Below are 17381 nucleotides of genomic sequence, written 5' to 3' on the forward strand. Positions count from 1 at the left end.
TGTAGGAGCCGCTTGCTTCTAGTAATAGGCTGCGGCTGCGTGCGCCTACTGAGCATGTAAGGCCATCTTAAAAAAAAATTAAAAATTCGTGCTTTATAATACTATTATAATATCCTTTAATATTATTACAGTATCTCTTTTTTTTTTATCTCCAACAGACACCATATTTTCTACCGTTTATTACTCTCTTCTTCCCTCGGACTCACGTGCATACTCAGTGCACAGTGATAAGGCATGCTGCAGTATGTAGCAAATTTGCCGTCTACTCCATCCGGCCGTATTACTGTAGCAGCAGAAAAGTTGATTTAAAGCATCTGTTGAAGAGGGACACGGTGTAGGGGGAGAGGTATTTTACTGTAGCAGGAAGAAAAAGTATCGATACTATCTTTGTTGGAGTGTGCCTAATGGACAACGGCTTAGGTTAAGACGTGGTTTTAGAGTTTCGGTTTAACTGAGAAAATAATTATGACTATTAAATTTTGATGGTTGTTTTTTATAATAATTATTTAGTTTTTAGTATATTAAAAATTAGAAAATCTTATCCTAACTTATTTCTTAGCTTCTAATTTATTTCAATCACGAACACTTTCAGTCAGCTAAAAACCGAGACAAAAACCAACCATTTGAATAGCTTTTGATTTTTTCAGAAAAAAGATAGAAAAAAATATCCTTAAGGAGATTAATGTCTTCACGTACTTACGCAAGGCATTACACTCTTCGCAAGAAACTAAGCATTTGCGATAGGGACAGTGGTGCTTTCTGCATCTCTTATACTATATAAAACACAAGTTTTATTTAGTTTTATCTTTTTTCATATTTTTCTCTTATCTAATAAATTTTTTAAATTTAAATAATTTATCTATTTTTATCATCCATCTTGTTATCAGATATAATACCGGTTTTATTAATTAAAATAAAGAAAAAAAGTTACGAGTGAAATTAGTAAATAATATTTTTTTTTCACATCTCATCTAAAATTAAACTACAATATTACTTCTGACATATTAGTTTAACAATACTTAATACGACATATTTGTATTTTTAACTTAAACTTATGTTTGATGTTATTATATCCATTGAATTGGTGGTACTGGCACGCTCCGGATGCGCGCGCGCACGCAACATCGTTACTGCGTCTCTGGTCTCTCGAGGCAGTAGTACGGGTTCCGAGCGAAATGTGCGCGCCATAAGCTTATTAGCCATCGAGGTCGTGTACTACCTAGTATCTACCACATGCTTGCAATATGCTACTACAAACCTGACTTTTTGATTGATCAAGAAGATAGTTTAGATGTTTAATTACAGTGCCTTGAATCGAGTCAGACCCTGTTAATCATGTGTTGTTTCCTCTCCTGATCGAACGTTTTATGTGCCGTTACAGTGACCAAGCTCAAGTTCAATCGGCCTCAGCACACAGCCTTCTTCTCCCGCGTCCGCCGCTACGCAGTGTAAACGATCGCAAGAGAGCGAGTTTGAGGGGCAGAAGGCGCAGTGCTGCCGCATGTTTATATATAGCCACAGAAGCAGGTTAGGAGCACATGAAATACACAAGAAGACCTAACACTACTACATAACAGACAATAAGTAACGATTCATCACAACCGATACTAAAAATATATCAGTGTCGATTCTTAATCTCCCGTGTGCGAATAATGATTAAACCACTAAGAACCGACACTAAAAATCGACTATCAGTACCGGTTTATAGCTAGAACCGGCACTCATATATCAGTGCTGGTTCCAGCTATAAACCGGCACTGATAATCGATTTTTCTTATCTCTTCCCCATCGTCGAATGCCAGATCCAACAGACCAACCTTATCTCTTCCCCACGCCTCATCCAGTCCTCCCCACCGCTGGGCTCCACCTTATCTCTTCCTCCCTCTCTCTCCCTCCCTCGGTCCCATGCATATATGCAAAAGGTGTGCCCACGGGAGTTCATCCCGCCGTACATGCATCGTGGCATAGGCAATCTCGACGCTGCACGGCTTGGACCTACGGTGGTCAGGATCGATAACGCCTAGCAAGCAGCTGTACGTGGAGCAGTACGTGTTGGCCCAGTACCCGCAGTACTCGCACGACCTTATCGAGGATGGCAGCTGCAACAAGGACGACATCTACTCCACCTACTATAACAGCAGCACGACGACATCGCGGAGGCTGGCAGAGAGCGACGATGGTCGTTGTCGGTGGGGTCATCGTGGTCGTCGTCGGTGAGGCCAGACATGGTTGACATGCTCCGACTGGAGCCATTGCGGCCAGACATGGTTGATATACGTAGTTTGTATGATAAGCTTGATTTGTTCAGATTCTTCCTCTTCTAAAGTAGTTAGTGATAGTGGGCTCGGGCTTTTGCTCTGGTGTTTTCTAAACCTGATTCCTTCTGCAGTGTCACTTGTATAGCTTGTTGTAATGGTTCATATCATAGTGTTCTTGTCTTGCAGAGTTAAATTGGAGCTGAGTTTTGTTAGATCATAGAGTGCTCAACCGATTTTGTAGTTCTACTTAGTTAGCAATTGATTGGATCATTGTGAGATGCGTTTGTATGATGAGATGAGACAACATGTGCATGCGGCGGTGGTGGCGGTGGCAGGAGCAGCAGGAGAGCCTGCTCGTTTATTTTTTGGCTCGTAAAACTTGTTCAGTGCCGGTTGGAGGCACGAATAGGCACTAAAAAGAACTTTCAGTGCAAATTCTAGACTCGGCACTGATAGTCAATGACTATCAGTGCTGAGTAAAGAGTACGATTGAAAAACCGGTAGTAAAGTTATTTTTCAACCGGCACTGATATACCTTTTTATTGTAGTGTAACAAACTAAATCAAGCAAGAGATCAAAGACCAATTGATTGCTATTGGAGTATTAAGTAAAGGGACGTCCTAACTAATGGGCACTATGAGAGGTATAACGGCCGACGGGGGTATTTTCTAAACCCTGGCCTATCGCGCGACTAGATCCAAGCTCGAAAGACCAGCACAAGACTTGCGCGACCAACCTCCTTGCGATATTATGAGATCCCGCGATCAGCTCTTGCTGGTTACCGGGCCGATCCTTACCTAACTCATCTAATCGTATTTATTATTATCTACTCAAATGCTTTCCTTCTACAAGCACCCCATCCAGTGAACAAAGTTATGGTCGACGTGGTTGGACACTGTCCTATCTAGTGGCATTAAATGCTACCGATAGGGCCTTGCAGGCCGGCGCAGCACCGCACGACTGACGTGACAGGGTATGTACGATCATGCAAGTGGACGATTTTGCAGGTAGACTCGCGATGCGTAGGGACATGATGGTTTGGAAGACGATCTTACGGCGCACGATGATGGGACGGGCCGGGCGGTCAGAGAAGACAGGTGTGGAGGTGTTCCACGGTTGGGACAGGCACTCAAAGCTCTCAGGACAAGTTGGGCTTACCCAGATCTCCAGGATATGATCCAAGAGTTGAACATCTAGCTAGGCATGGGTCTGCTAATCGGGTCCCACTTGTAAGTTCTCTCTCTCTCTGATATATAAAGAGAGAAGGACCCGGTTTGTAAAGGAGGATGGGTAACTGATTCACAAGCACGTATAATAAAATACACAGGACGTAGGGTTGTTATCCTTCGGGAGGTCTAAACCTATATAACCCTGATGTTTTTGAGTTTAATACACACATACACTGATGAACGCACACCTTCAGCATTGTTCACGTGCCCTTCGATCGATACACCCCAAAATCATTATCAGGGATTAACCCTTGATAATTTCTATACAAACCGATCTCCTACTATACAGGGAATATATCTCTAACACCCCCTCAGTCGAATCGGAGGACCTCGGACGGTGAGACTGGACCGGAATCCAAGAGCAGTTGAGTCGAGAGATCTTTAATCATGATGTCAGCAAACTACAAATGAGTGCGAACATGCAGGACGCGGACCTCGCCGAGGGACACCTTTTCGCGAACGAAATGGATGTCAATCTTGATATGCTTCATGCGCTTATGTTGAACATGGTTTGAAGACAAATAGACAACACACATATTGTCATAGAAAACCACAATGGCCGAACTAAGTGAGTGATGAAGATCTTGAAGCATATCAACGTTTGTCAACGTTTGTTGTCATCATGTCTTTATGATTAGGATCCATTCACGTATCAATGATAAATCCTATGTCCCATGTAATGTTTGTCAACGTATGTAACCTTCGTGTTGAGTTTTATGCTAATAGTGTTTCATAACTACAGTTGTTCGAAAAGTTAGATTTTGTATCCTCCCAACATTACTTCATTAAAAAATTACTCATAAAATTTTACATCAAATAAATAAACAAATATTGACAAATTTACATTCGAACTAAAATTTCCAAAAAAATAACCACTCTATGATGCCGTTTTGACAGCTATTTGCATAACTAACATTTTTCACTGAATGAATGTGCACTATTTTTCAAATTAACATGTACAAAAGCTAAATTTCGAAAATAAAATTCCAAACAGATAGGGGGCCAACCGCCTTCTGAGAGTGCGGTAAGGGACGGTGCGCAGCGGGCTCTCAGGGGATGAGGACCGCCCTCTAATAAGGCGGTAAGGGCTTCACTGCCACATTGCTATTCTTATAGATGTCGTGCTAGATTGCATCCTTACCCCTCACTTTGGCCTTCCACAGCCACCCGCTCCCGCGACCGAAATGTGCCTTGTCCGAGCCTCCAAGGTGGTCCAGATGGACCAAGTGTAATTTGAGCCCCATGATCCGTTTGGCAGGCCGATACAGAGCATGGCCTACGAAACACATGTAAGGGTCCAGCCCAACGCCCACGTACCTGCTTTCGCCGCTGGCGCCGCTCCGCCTTCGGTTCGGTTGGCGCCACCGCTGCGACTACACAGAGATCGGCTGCTTGATCGCGCTAGCTCCATTCGAGTGCCGCCTCATCCTCTTGGCTCCCGGCAACGTTGTTGCGTCTGCCATAGCTCAGCTTCCCCAAGATGTGGGTGGCACAGCACCCCACGACGCTACATGTATAAAGCACACGCCTTCCCGTAAAACGCTACCCTGCCCGCTCCCAGATAGGGAAAAATACAAAACCCCTCCCCAAAAGTCACTTGAATTTTGACCTTCCCCCCAAAAATTATTTTGTTACAAAAAACCCCCTAAAAGTTTGACTTTATTGCAACCCCCCAAAATTCAAAAAATAAAAAGATCAAAATAATCTAAAAAAATAGAGACAATTCTAAGATATTCTGTGAAATATTTTTTTTAAAATAATATCCTTTGCATCATATTTCATGGAGAGGAAGTTTAAAAAAAAAAGAAAAATATGTAGCTCATTTATTAACTCATGTTATTTTAACTTTGTCATGTCTATCATTATTTTTTCTACACAAATAATTGTTAAGTAAATTAATAAAAGTGGTTTCACTAATTTTGGAGTGTTTTGGATTAGTTATGAATTAATCTATCTGCAACACATTTACTCAATTAGGCACGTTACAATAACTATTTTCAAGATTTCATGTATTTTTAGAAGATAAAAGATCATGTAAGAAGACTAAAAAAATTGGTCTCATAATTTTTGGATTAGTAAATAATTAACTATGTATTTAACTCGAATTAATAAATGGGTTGCATGTTTTTTTTCAAACTTTATCTCCATGAAATATGATGCAAAAGATATTATTTTTAAAATAAATTCCATAAAAGGTCTTAGAATTGTTTCTAGTTTTTTTAGAATTTTTTGTGATTTTTTTTAATTTTTTGAATTTTTGAGATGTTTTTGCAACAAAACTAAATCGTTGGGTTTTTTTTGCAACAAAATAATTTTTAGAGGGAAAATCAAAATGCAAGTGATTTTTAGGTTTTTTTTTCCCTCCCAGATATAGAAAACCCGCGCGAGCGCAGGAGGCGAGGGGCGCGACGCGACGCAGCCAACAACAACAAAGGCGCGCGAGAGGAGGCGCCGCGGAGAGGAGGAGGAGGAGCCGGCCCCACGTGCCCTTGCCTTCCCCTTCCCTTCCCTCTCCCCACTCCCCGATCCGCCCGGTCCGTTGGCTCGCTCGCTCCTCCCTTCCGCGGAGCACAGGCGACGGCCCCATCCATCTCCGGCGTGTTCGCGCCTCCGTTTCCCAGGTGCGGCCGGTTTCGAGGTGATCGCGGCATTTTCGAGGGGGCGGTCTCTCTGGTTAGGGTGACGCTCGTTCCGTGGCGGTGACCAGATTGCCGTCCGAATTCGTTGCGGTTTTGGCCGCGGATCGGTTGCGGCAGGTCTCCGGATTATAGCGCGTGGCAGTGAGCGGTTGCGGTAGATTTGAGGTGCGTTTGGAGGGTAGCCAGCGTTCGATTACACTGGTTTGGTTTGGTTCATTTGTTCGGTGATGCTTGCGGATTCTAATTTTGTAATTCATGCGACGTGATTTGGGCCATTTGGCCTCTCTATCAGAATCGGCTTACCTTGGGGCGAGCAATGGTGTGGCACACATGCTGTGCGGACGAGTACTGGTGAAGAAGCCTTAGCAATCCTAATGACGATGGGCGTGGTCTCGAGGGAGTTGTTGCCGGCATGCGAGAGACTCTGCTTCCTTTGCCCGTCCCTGCGGACGAGGTCCCGCCATCCGGTCAAGCGGTACAAGAAGCTGCTCGCAGAAATCTTCCCTCGGACACAGGTGAAACCTGTCGCGAATGCTTGAAAGTTGTGGTCGTAGATGAATTTTGTTTTGTTTATCTACAGCCTGCCTGTCATAACCTCAGCATCAGGGATAATGTTCCATGATTTGAGGTTGCTCACAACAGCTATTGTTCCAATATAGTTCCGTCTGTAACACCTCTTACCTTACGAGCCTATAACTGGTAGTTGATTATTCTAGCCGTTCTCTTTGCATCTTAAATTTAAGAATGGGCATATGATTATTATTTTTTTAAATCTTGTTTTAGCAAGTCTCTACAGTTTTGGATGTGCTCACTGCTAAAATGCTTTTTTTTTCAGGACGAAGGACCAAATGACCGCAAGATAGGGAAATTGTGTGAATATATTTCAAAGAATCCAATGCGCGTTCCAAAGGTGTGTTTGCTTAACATTCCTTTATATTATTTCTTAGTGTAACATGACTTCAACAATGAATACAGGTGTTGATTTTTGTGCCACCATGCTGTCACACCATGCTGATTTATTAATGGGAAATTTGGTTCTATTCCACTGAAAGAACCCGGTTTTAGAAATATACCATCTAACTGTCGTGGTTCACTTTAATACCACCGAAAGGACGCACCGTTTAGAAATACATCACTCTGTAATGTTTCCGTCCATTTGTCCGTCTTCTCCCTGATGACGAGAAGAAGAGTGTTCGCAACCTGCAAGGAGAAGACGCCAGGATGAACAGAAACGTTACAAAGTAGTATATTTCTAAACGGTCCGATTTTTCGGTAGTATTAAAGTGAACCGTGGCAGTTCAGTAGTATATTTCTAAAACCGGATTTTTTAGATGGCACATAATCAATTATTCCTTTACTAATTGAAACATCTTACTTGTTATACTGATTATGCAGATTTAAGTTTTTTTGTGCAAACATATCTACGTCTATTTTTTTGGGTATATTATCAATAGAACCATGATATCCATCAATATTCCATAGAACAACTACTGATGTATATCAAAAGTTCAGTGTTGCCTTTCCCCTAGTCATGGATTTGAGCCTTCGCCCATGAAAATTATGCTTCTGTTCTTTTACAGATTACAGTTTATTTAGAGCAAAAGTGCTACAAAGAAATGAGAGCTGAGCGTTTTGGCTCAGTGAAAGTTGTCATGGCAATCTATCGAAAGGTGATATGTTCTTGTCAGGAGCAACTGTAAGTTGCCTTTGCTCCCCTGAATATGCCATTGAAGCTTCTAATTTCGAAGAACTGGGATTTATAGTCTATATATCTCACCAGTTCATTATAGTTTCACCACGTTCTAATTATTTTATTTTCAATGACCATTCTACTTGCTATCTATTTTAGGTGAACTTTGATCTCTTAGAACATTTCGATTTATACCGGGAGCAATTTTTTTAGTTCCTTTTCTTTTAGAAAACAGGCTCTTACTCAGTTTTTATTGAAAATGTAATAACAAAGTCTTACATCAACAGTTGTTCTATTAATGTGAACAATTGCTATAATGAGTCAAGTCACTGTTCTGCAGGCCACTTTTTGCCAATAGCTTGCTAACAATTGTGGAGACCTTATTGGAGCAAAATAGACAGGATGACTTGCGGAAAATAGCATGCCAAACACTTTTTGACTTTGTAAACAATCAGGTATTTAAAGATTCTTGTCGGTATTAATTTCCACGATGAATGTATCATGTATTAATACCCTCTTTTCAGACCATTTTGACTTCTATATTATACCTTCTCACCACAGGTTGACAGTACATACATGTTCAATTTAGAGAGCCAAATTCCTAAACTATGTCATCTGGCCAAAGAGATGGGTGAGAAGGAGAAGATATGTATTCTTCATGCAGCTGGGCTCCAAGCTCTTTCATCTATGGTACTTCTTTCTCTTGTTATGCCATGTGGCCTTCTGGGGCTTCAGCTGTTTGGTTCATGAGTAGCTTGCCCTGCATGCTAATTTTATCGATGGAATAATTAACAGTTAGATGATACAATCTATTTAAAACGTTCTCCCTTATGCACCATACCATTCAAGATCGTTAATTCAGTCCCTTCAACCAAACAGTGGAACCTGCACCGTCCCATTTGGGGATGGAATCACCTGGGCAATGAATTGGGTCCTATATTCCCTCTTAGGGCATGTTTGGAAGAGGGGGATTGCCCCAAGAATATGTCTGATGTAGTTCAAATTTGAATTAAATTATAAGGATTTCGATCCCAATATCCCTCTTTCCAAACAGGCCATAATGTTCCTGCAAAACCCAAGAATATGTCTGATGGATCAGGGATATCTCCGGCCCCCTGAGCCTTCCAGCTCTGATGCAGTACATTCGGCTTTGGAGTGACCTCGAGTATGTCACCTTGACCAATGGCGCTGATCTGGTGATTTGGAAATGGTCGGGCACAGGCCAATACTCGGCCAAGTTGGCGTACTTGGCAATATTCAATGGTGCTATCCACTTCGAGGGAGCAAGCCTTATTTGGAAATCCTGCCCCCCCCCCCCCCCCCCCGGGAAGGTGAAGTTCTTCGCCTGGCTAGCTTTGCATGACCGCCTTTGGACTGCGGCACGGCGACGGAGACACGGACTTTAATCAGATGACTCTTGATCATCCTCTCCTCGACTGGTGGATTGATCTCAGGCGACAGGTCACGGACGAGCTGCGCAAGGGCCTAGACTCTCTCATTCTCCTCTCCAGCTGGAGGATCTGGCTTTCACAAAATGCTATCATCTTCAACAATCACCGGACATCCTCCGATCACCTGGTGGCCTCCATCAAAGACGACGCTATCCGATGGCATGAGGCGGGAGCCAAAAACTTAATTCCCATCTCAGAACGGTTGCGGCGTTTCGGGTCTATCTTGTGATTGTGTCCGCCGCTCTATTTCAGTTGCCTCGTTTCCCTGTAAATCGTTAGCTATCCTCTGTCTGGCTGTTCTATCTATAGTGTGATCCTTGAGGATCGTTGCAACAAACTCTTGTACTTTATTTCTACTTCACTTAACACAACATGAGCAGCTCTCGTGCGTATTCACGAAAAAAACAAATTATTATTCATTTTCTGCTCTGCCACATTTGTATTTATTTCCGTTTGTCCAAAATTTTCACGTCTAATTGATTCATGTGGCTTGCAGATTTGGTTTATGGGTGAACACTCCCATATCTCTGCAGAACTTGATAGCGTAAGTGTTATATTTCCCCTTCTCCATTAAGCTGATTTTTTTTTGTTGTAAAATGTAAATTAAGCAGTTATAGTCCAGTCTACCTTTTACGTTTGATGAATTTTAATTATGTTAATTTTGAACAACTCAGCAATCCACAGTACCTTCCAATATTTCCATGTTATTAGTCATAAATAGGATCCGTCAAACAAGGATCTTAAGGTGGCCTAGCTTGAACATGTCCTGGGTGACTCATAGCCTTATAGTTGTTTTCTTTCAAATCATGCAATATAAAGCTTTTGCTCATGTCCATGAGTTATTAACTTGTAAGACATAACTCCTGCTGACATCATATATCCGTAAGCGCACAATGATGTATCACTATAATAGCCACCGTTCCTTTGTTCCCAACCGTTATGGTTTGATGATTTCACAGGTTGTCTCTGCAGTTCTGGAAAATTATGAGAGCCTATATGCAAATTCTGATAATAATGATGCCACTGTTGAGGATAGACGAATTCGGTGGGTGAGTGAAGGTCACGAACCTCCTGCTATTACCATTTTGACAAGGGTTCCTTCATGGAAAGATATTAGAGCTGCCCACGGTGAATTAAGTTTGACAATGTAAATAAGTTTAGGCATGGAGTACTTAGAAATTTTATGTTGTACTAGGTTTCTCTAATATCTTATCTCATTTAAATCATTTTTCCCACACAGAGAAGAATCAGAAAGTCCAAATTTTTGGTCAGGGATTTGTCTGCACAACCTTGCTAGAATATCCAGGGAAGCAACTACAGTCCGACGAGTTCTGGAAACTATATTCCGTTATTTTGATAATAACAATCTGTGGTCACCTTCCAGAGGATTTGCACTGCGTATCCTTCTGGATATGCAAATTGTGATGGAGAAATCTGGTATTCATCATTTCCTCAATCCTCTTATTTTATTTATATACATTTTGCACTTATCTGTGATATTTAGATAATCTATATATACATGTTTGTCTTCAATCATTGCTGATGCTGACAGAAATTTAAATCATTGTATGCCAGGACAGAACACACATATATCGTTGTCTATGTTAGTCAAGCATCTTGAACACAAGAATGTATTGGGACAACCGGATATGATTTTAGATATCATTGAAGTTACAGCACGGCTTGCTGAACACTCCAAAGCTCAGTCTTCTACAGCACTAATGGCTGCGATAAGTGATATGGTCAGGCATTTGGGTAAAAGCATGCAATCCTTTGTCAGTGATGCAGGTCCTGGAGACAACATGGTCAAATGGAATAACAAATACGGAAAAGCTGTAGATGAATGCCTTGTTCAGTTGTTTAGAAAGGTCAGTTTTTGTAAAGATACTTAGGAGTGGGTTACTTTTTTTTTTTTCCATTGTTTTGTAGCTCTATAGCTGCAAGCTATGGATAATTTCTTCAACTGTTTTTTCTACTCTCCAGGTTGGTGATGCTGGGCCTATCCTTGATACATTAGCTGTGGTACTGGAGAACATTTCAAGTTCTACAACTGTTGCACGGTCAACTATCTCTGCAGTATATCGGACAGCTCAAATAGTTGCATCATTGCCAAACTTGTCACATCAGAGCAAGGTAAGTTGATAAACAATATTTTTCTTTCCATCCTATACTAACTATATCAAATCTTTAACAATGATGTACTACAATGTAGGCATTTCCTGAGGCATTGTTCCATCAATTGCTTTTAGCAATGGTCTATCCAGATTGTGAGACACATTTAGGAGCACATCAGATTTTCTCTGTTGTTCTTGTTCCCTCTTCTGTCTCTCCGTGCCCACTTTCAGGCACTTCACAGACATGCAAGATTGATCTTCAAAGGACGTTATCTAGGACAACGTCAGTGTTTTCATCATCTGCTGCTTTGTTCGGGAAATTAAAAAGAGACATGTTTTCATTTCGTGAAAGTCCCTTCCTGGATAACACGAAGCTAATGCCCATCGGTGAGAATGCAAACCAGATCAGTGCAAATGATGCAAAATTGTTCAAGTCGCAGACTATTCAAAGGATGGCTAGCACAAAAGATCCTTCGTTTCCCTCTTCAACTGATTCTAGCACTTTGACTGGACCTAATCAGGAAAAGGTCTGTGTTAGATTCTTCCTTTTTGTGTCTAACAGGCTCCTTTAGTAACCGTGCCTTCTCCTTTCTTAGTAGAATGAAAATGTTTATTCATAGTCTAATAAAATCGGCAGACCTCCTGCCGTCCTTTCTAAAAAAGAAAATGTTTATTCATTTACTTGCAGGATGCTGTCACCCTCATGCTGAATGTTCGTCAGGCGAACCTTCTACTTTCCTCCTTATGGACTCAGGCACTGTCACCTGAAAATGTTCCGCGAAACTATGAAGCAATTTCTCATACTTTCAGCTTGATGCTACTGTTTTCTGGAGCCAAGGTGAGAGGACACATTACTCTGCTTTATATCTATTCTAGAAAAGAAAAATACAAGGGCATAGTGATGCCTATACTACTGTGTAAAGGTATTGGGGATGCCTTCACTTTTCACATTCAACACCATTTGCAAAGATCCACAACCTAAAGCAGGAATCTGTCAGCACAAAGATAATAAAGCAAACTAAGGCATGTTATAGCGCCCTCCATGAAATGTTGGCTTTATTGCATTGACAATTACATCATAAGCTATTCTCTTGCATGGATCAAAGTCTACACGTTTTCTCTTATTTCAATAAGTATGATTGACATAATTTAGACCAAGAGTGAACATATAAAGCTATACACTGTTAAGATAATCGTGCATAGCTCTCTATGTGTTTGCTGGTTTGATTCGTTGATTTGTACCTAACTTACCTCTTACTGCAGGGCTCAGTTATCGAAGTTTTGGTTGGTAGCTTTCAGCTTGCTTTTTCATTAAGAAGCATTTCATTACAAGCAGGTATATTTTCATTTTTTCCCTATTACAGTACTCATTATCTAATGAATTCTGCTTCATAAAAATAACAATTCTATTAGCATCTTTATCTGCTTTCCATAATGGAGCTGGCGGAGGGCATTCGATTCTGTGTAAATAATTGATTTTTTTTAATATACACAATATATGCACGTGTAGCTATAATGGGTAGCCTATAAGCTCCTGGAATCTACCGGAGCAATTCAATCTACATACTTTTCAAAGTGTTAAGAGGAAGGAGGGGTTTTGTGAATCATGCATAATTTAACTAATGTTTCCTTGATCTAGACCTTCGACATTAGGTCAGGACGACTATTGAGCGGGAATACTAAAGCGTGCATAGACTGATAGATTGCTAAAACCACCAAAATCTCGTGCTCTACCACTAGGCCACATAGGTGCCCCTCTTTATCCCCATCCTGATAGATTATCCTTAGACCTCTTGTAGCCAGTGGATGATGAAATGGACCCGAGAACCAATTTCTCTCTAAAAGGATAGTGCAGCCACCATATGAACTTAGAATCATGTAGGGCTTTCACAGTACTGTAACTCGAAATTCAGTAGTTCAGATAACTTGTTAAATCCAGCGTACAATGACAGCATTTAATTTTTGACAGTTGAGAATAAATATTCCTTCGTGTAAGATTGCACCTAAATTGACACGCTGTGGTACTCTTATGCAAAAGGGATGTTGCTAACATGTTAGCTTGAGCTTCAATGACAACTCAGAATCAAATGAGTCATATAAGTAGTGACCCATTTCACAGTCTTCCTGGAGACCTAAGTACTTATTGAATGGAACGCCAATTGTATAACTTCTACCGATTCACTTTGCCGTACTATATATAGTAAAAGTCTTGTGCTTTTGCCAAATATTTTCTACAATGAACATTTATTTCCCTCGGCATTTATATATATCCTAAAGACTAAATTCCGAGCATGCATGTCCTTATCACATGGCATGCACGCTCGGATCGGTCGAGCATTTAGCATTGGAGGTCCAATGTTGTTGCATTCATGGAAAGGGAAAGATGACAAAATTGCTGATGTCATTCACATGCAACTCCATTTCAAAACTTTAAAAACCATAGTTTTCAAACCGAGCATCTAAATTAAAATCTGATTGCACAATTATGTTTCGTGCGATAAGAGCTTCAAAACTAGACTCAATTGAGTATATTTCGATGATATTTTTTTCAACATCAGTTTCATATAAAAAAGTGCTTATGTATGCATTATAATTTGCTTACGATTTTTCGAAAACTTGCTCATGACTTTAAAAAACTTGCTTATTCGTTGTTTTTCTCAAATATGTACCCAATTATGCTAATTTTCCTTTTCAAATTCACATAATATGATTTTCTGGGTTCATATGAATTGCTTGTAATTTGGAACTAATATGTTTTTTATGAGTTTACATGGATTTGAGTTTTGCAAATTGAAACAATATGCTTTCTGGATTTTCTGGACTGCTTGGGTGCGCCTCTCTTCTTTGCTGCATTGTCCTGCTAGTCTTTCTTAGGATTACTAAAATTGGAAAAGATGGTCAGATGAAATGTTTTTTCACAGCATATGAAATGCTTTTCCATAGTATATAAAATGCGTTTTTCAATGCATATGATTTTTGCCTGTGGACAAACAAATTCGCTTTTTCCCGGGTGTTGCCGCAGGCGTGCTCTGCGTGCAGGATGCCAATTTGCCATGATTAGGAAAGCAATTAATTAGGTATTTTTCTAATTAAGTGTGTACATGCTATCCGCTTATAGTATGCACGGCCAATATTTAGTCATGTCCTATATATATTGATAATTTAATTCTGTCAAAATATTCTGCAGGTTTTCTTCCACCATCACGCAGGCGCTCTCTTTTTACTTTGGCAACTTCTATGCTCGTGTTTTTTTCAAAAGCTTTTAACATTCCGTCTCTAGTTCCGATTGTGAAACATGCGTTGACGGAAAGTACAGTAAGTGAAATTACACTTCCTTGCTTCATTACGATTTGTGTGGTGAATTCATGTGTGTGAGTCATCTAGAAGACTAGAAAGTCCACAAAGAAGTAAATTTTGACGCTGTCAAGCCAGCTAAATATATGTATACACATTACCAAACAACGGTAGCGAATCCTGAGTTCAGGCTGGGCCTGGGAAAAGCCTGATTCCTGTTGGGCTTCAAAAGTCGAACCGCTGCCCAGGTCCGAGCCTTTGTTTTGTACATGTCTTTCGTTTTGTAAATATCACATTTGATGTTGCGATGGTTTGCGCTGCTATATGACAGCCATTTTTTTGCCAGGTTGATCCATTTCTTCGTTTAGTTGAAGACTGCAGACTACAGGCTCTTGATAGAGCAGCTGAACCTTGCTCGAGAGTTTATGGTTCAAAAGAAGATGACGATCTTGCTCTGAAATCCATCTCCAACATTGACATGAATGAAGATCAGTCAAAAGAAGCATCAGTGTCTCTTATACTTAATAGCTTGGAAGATCTATTAGAGGTAAAGCACAGAAAGGTTATGCTATCCTTGTGTCTTGTTATTCTTCGTGTTGTGAGCCTATGACTGCTTATTTGGCATTATTTTGATGTTTATATCTCTGCAGTCGGAATTGTCTACTATAAGAAAACAACTGCTTGAGGAGTTTTCAGCAGATGACGTCTGTCCTCTGGGATCTTATTTTACTGACACACCTTCAAAATCTCCAGCACATAATGCAAAGATGCACCAAAAATCTTTTGAGGTGATCAGCCTTGTTCATAATAGACGAGGAAAGATTAAACACATGTGAACCGTTCCATTATTTTGTTCTCATATTACTACTATGGGACTTTTGCGCAGGTTATTCCATTGGGATTTGTTTTTGAAGATGATACAGTTGTTGAACCATCTGACAGCTTAGCAGAACCTCAGCTGCAACATCCGTTAGATAGCAGCCTTCTTGATGTCAATCAGCTTCTCGAATCAGTATGTATTTATTTTCTGGTTCTTGTACATTGTTTAAAATGCATTTCAAAAACTGGATATATTCCATGTGCATTTCATTTAATCATTTTTTTGTGCATGCTGCCAATTGTTAGAACAGAATCTCATACCATGCCTTGAAGGATATTACACGACTGTAAAACTAAGAGCCTTTTAAGATGGTTTAATACATTTTGAGAAGAGTTATAATTTCTGTAGGTTTTGGAAACATCTGCGCATGTTGGAAGATTGTCAGTGTCAACAAACCACGACTTGCCTTTCAAGGAGGTAGCCAACAATTGTGAAGTACTTTTAACGGGAAAGCAGCAAAAACTATCTGTCTGCATGAGTGTCCACCAAAAAGAGGTTAGTGGTCATGAGCACCTTGGGGTGTCCACAGATAAAGAGCCGAGAATGGTAAAAGGAAAAAGAAACTTTATTCATGACAGTCGGACACTATGTCGAACGAGTACATCTTGAAATCTCATGAAGTGATGGATTTTCAGTTTTCTTCATATGCTCATGCCTTTTAGAACTTAATTTTTTTGGACGCAGAACCAGTATAAATCCTCGATTAGGTGCTATCATGCTAGTTCTTTTATTTAGGCATCAAGTCAACAAGAAAATTTACTGCAAGACCATATATGTATGTGTTCATCCTCATTCATATTGTGCTCACAACATTCCTGACTTCCAGGATGGTGAATCATCCACGGAGAAGCTCGAGTCATCTCAGCAGGTTTCTCACATGGATAGGTTTCTGTGCACAACTGATGAACAATGCCACTCCAATTTCTGTAAGCTACCAGTGCTGAGTCCCTATGATCAGTTCCTTACAGCTGCTGGCTGCTAAGCTGACTGCTGCTGGGATGTACATATTGGCCCGATATCTATAACTGACGATGTGAGGACGACTTACACCTGGAAAAAAAATCAGTATATGGTGGTTCTAGCTCGATGCATGCTAAAATCGGACGATTTCGATGGCTCCCTTTTCGGATGTCTATTGGGACAAGGGTTTGATCGAGCCTTGTTATTGGTGGCAGAGAGGAGCGTGCAGGATGCTATGATTCCGTTGTTTGTAAATGATCCCGTCCGCTCACAGAAAAAGTAACAGCGTCATGCCTCCACCAGTTGTTTGCCTACTCCCGACCCGTGACACCATGGGAGATGTAATTCTGATTCCAGAATCAGTTAGTCGGTTTTGTGCAATCCGTTAGATTTATAATGTAATTCTGTCATTAACCAGCTATCCCACAAATGTAACTGCGCTAATTGGGTTCGCCTATTGTGTCATTGATATATGTATATACATGACAGAAAAATCCATTCCCCAAGCCTTGTTTTGTCTGGACTGATTCCCTAGCGCATTCCTAGTTTATCTCCATCCCCACCCTTGCTCTGCATGTGTGACTGAATCTGAACTTGGACCGGAGGCATGCAGCGTTGATCGGATCTTATGTGCTGAGCGAGTAAATGGAGACAATTTGAGCCGTGTGTGGAATCGGTTCCTCTCACCGATGTGACATGGTCACTAACATATGGAGCCCATTAAAAATTGATTCATATGTCAGCGATTATAGCACGGTGATTTAACGTTAGAGGATCTATGTTTATGAACGGTGAAATTGGTAATGATGATTGGTTGGCCAACAGGAGAGGATTTGGTTAGATGAAGACCGGTGGCCGGCCCTATC

The 17381-nt window shown here is 40.7% G+C and overlaps 1 protein-coding gene across 1 annotated transcript; it reads left to right on the forward strand.

Annotated features, from left to right (window-relative positions):
* Positions 1-5894: 5894 nt before the first annotated feature.
* LOC133919921 (protein SEMI-ROLLED LEAF 2-like) lies at positions 5895-17012 on the forward strand. The gene is made up of 20 exons (XM_062364490.1): positions 5895-6108; positions 6419-6641; positions 6962-7036; positions 7707-7822; positions 8157-8271; positions 8378-8506; positions 9764-9811; positions 10227-10414; positions 10508-10704; positions 10843-11135; positions 11251-11400; positions 11480-11908; positions 12070-12219; positions 12645-12717; positions 14569-14696; positions 15022-15222; positions 15326-15463; positions 15562-15687; positions 15904-16050; positions 16382-17012. Exons 2-20 carry the CDS (start codon positions 6501-6503, stop codon positions 16535-16537), a joined length of 3000 nt encoding a protein of 999 aa, XP_062220474.1. The 5' UTR covers positions 5895-6108; positions 6419-6500; the 3' UTR covers positions 16538-17012.
* Positions 17013-17381: the final 369 nt, after the last annotated feature.

Source organism: Phragmites australis, chromosome 5, assembly GCF_958298935.1.
Source record: "Phragmites australis chromosome 5, lpPhrAust1.1, whole genome shotgun sequence".
Taxonomy (NCBI): domain Eukaryota; kingdom Viridiplantae; phylum Streptophyta; class Magnoliopsida; order Poales; family Poaceae; genus Phragmites; species Phragmites australis.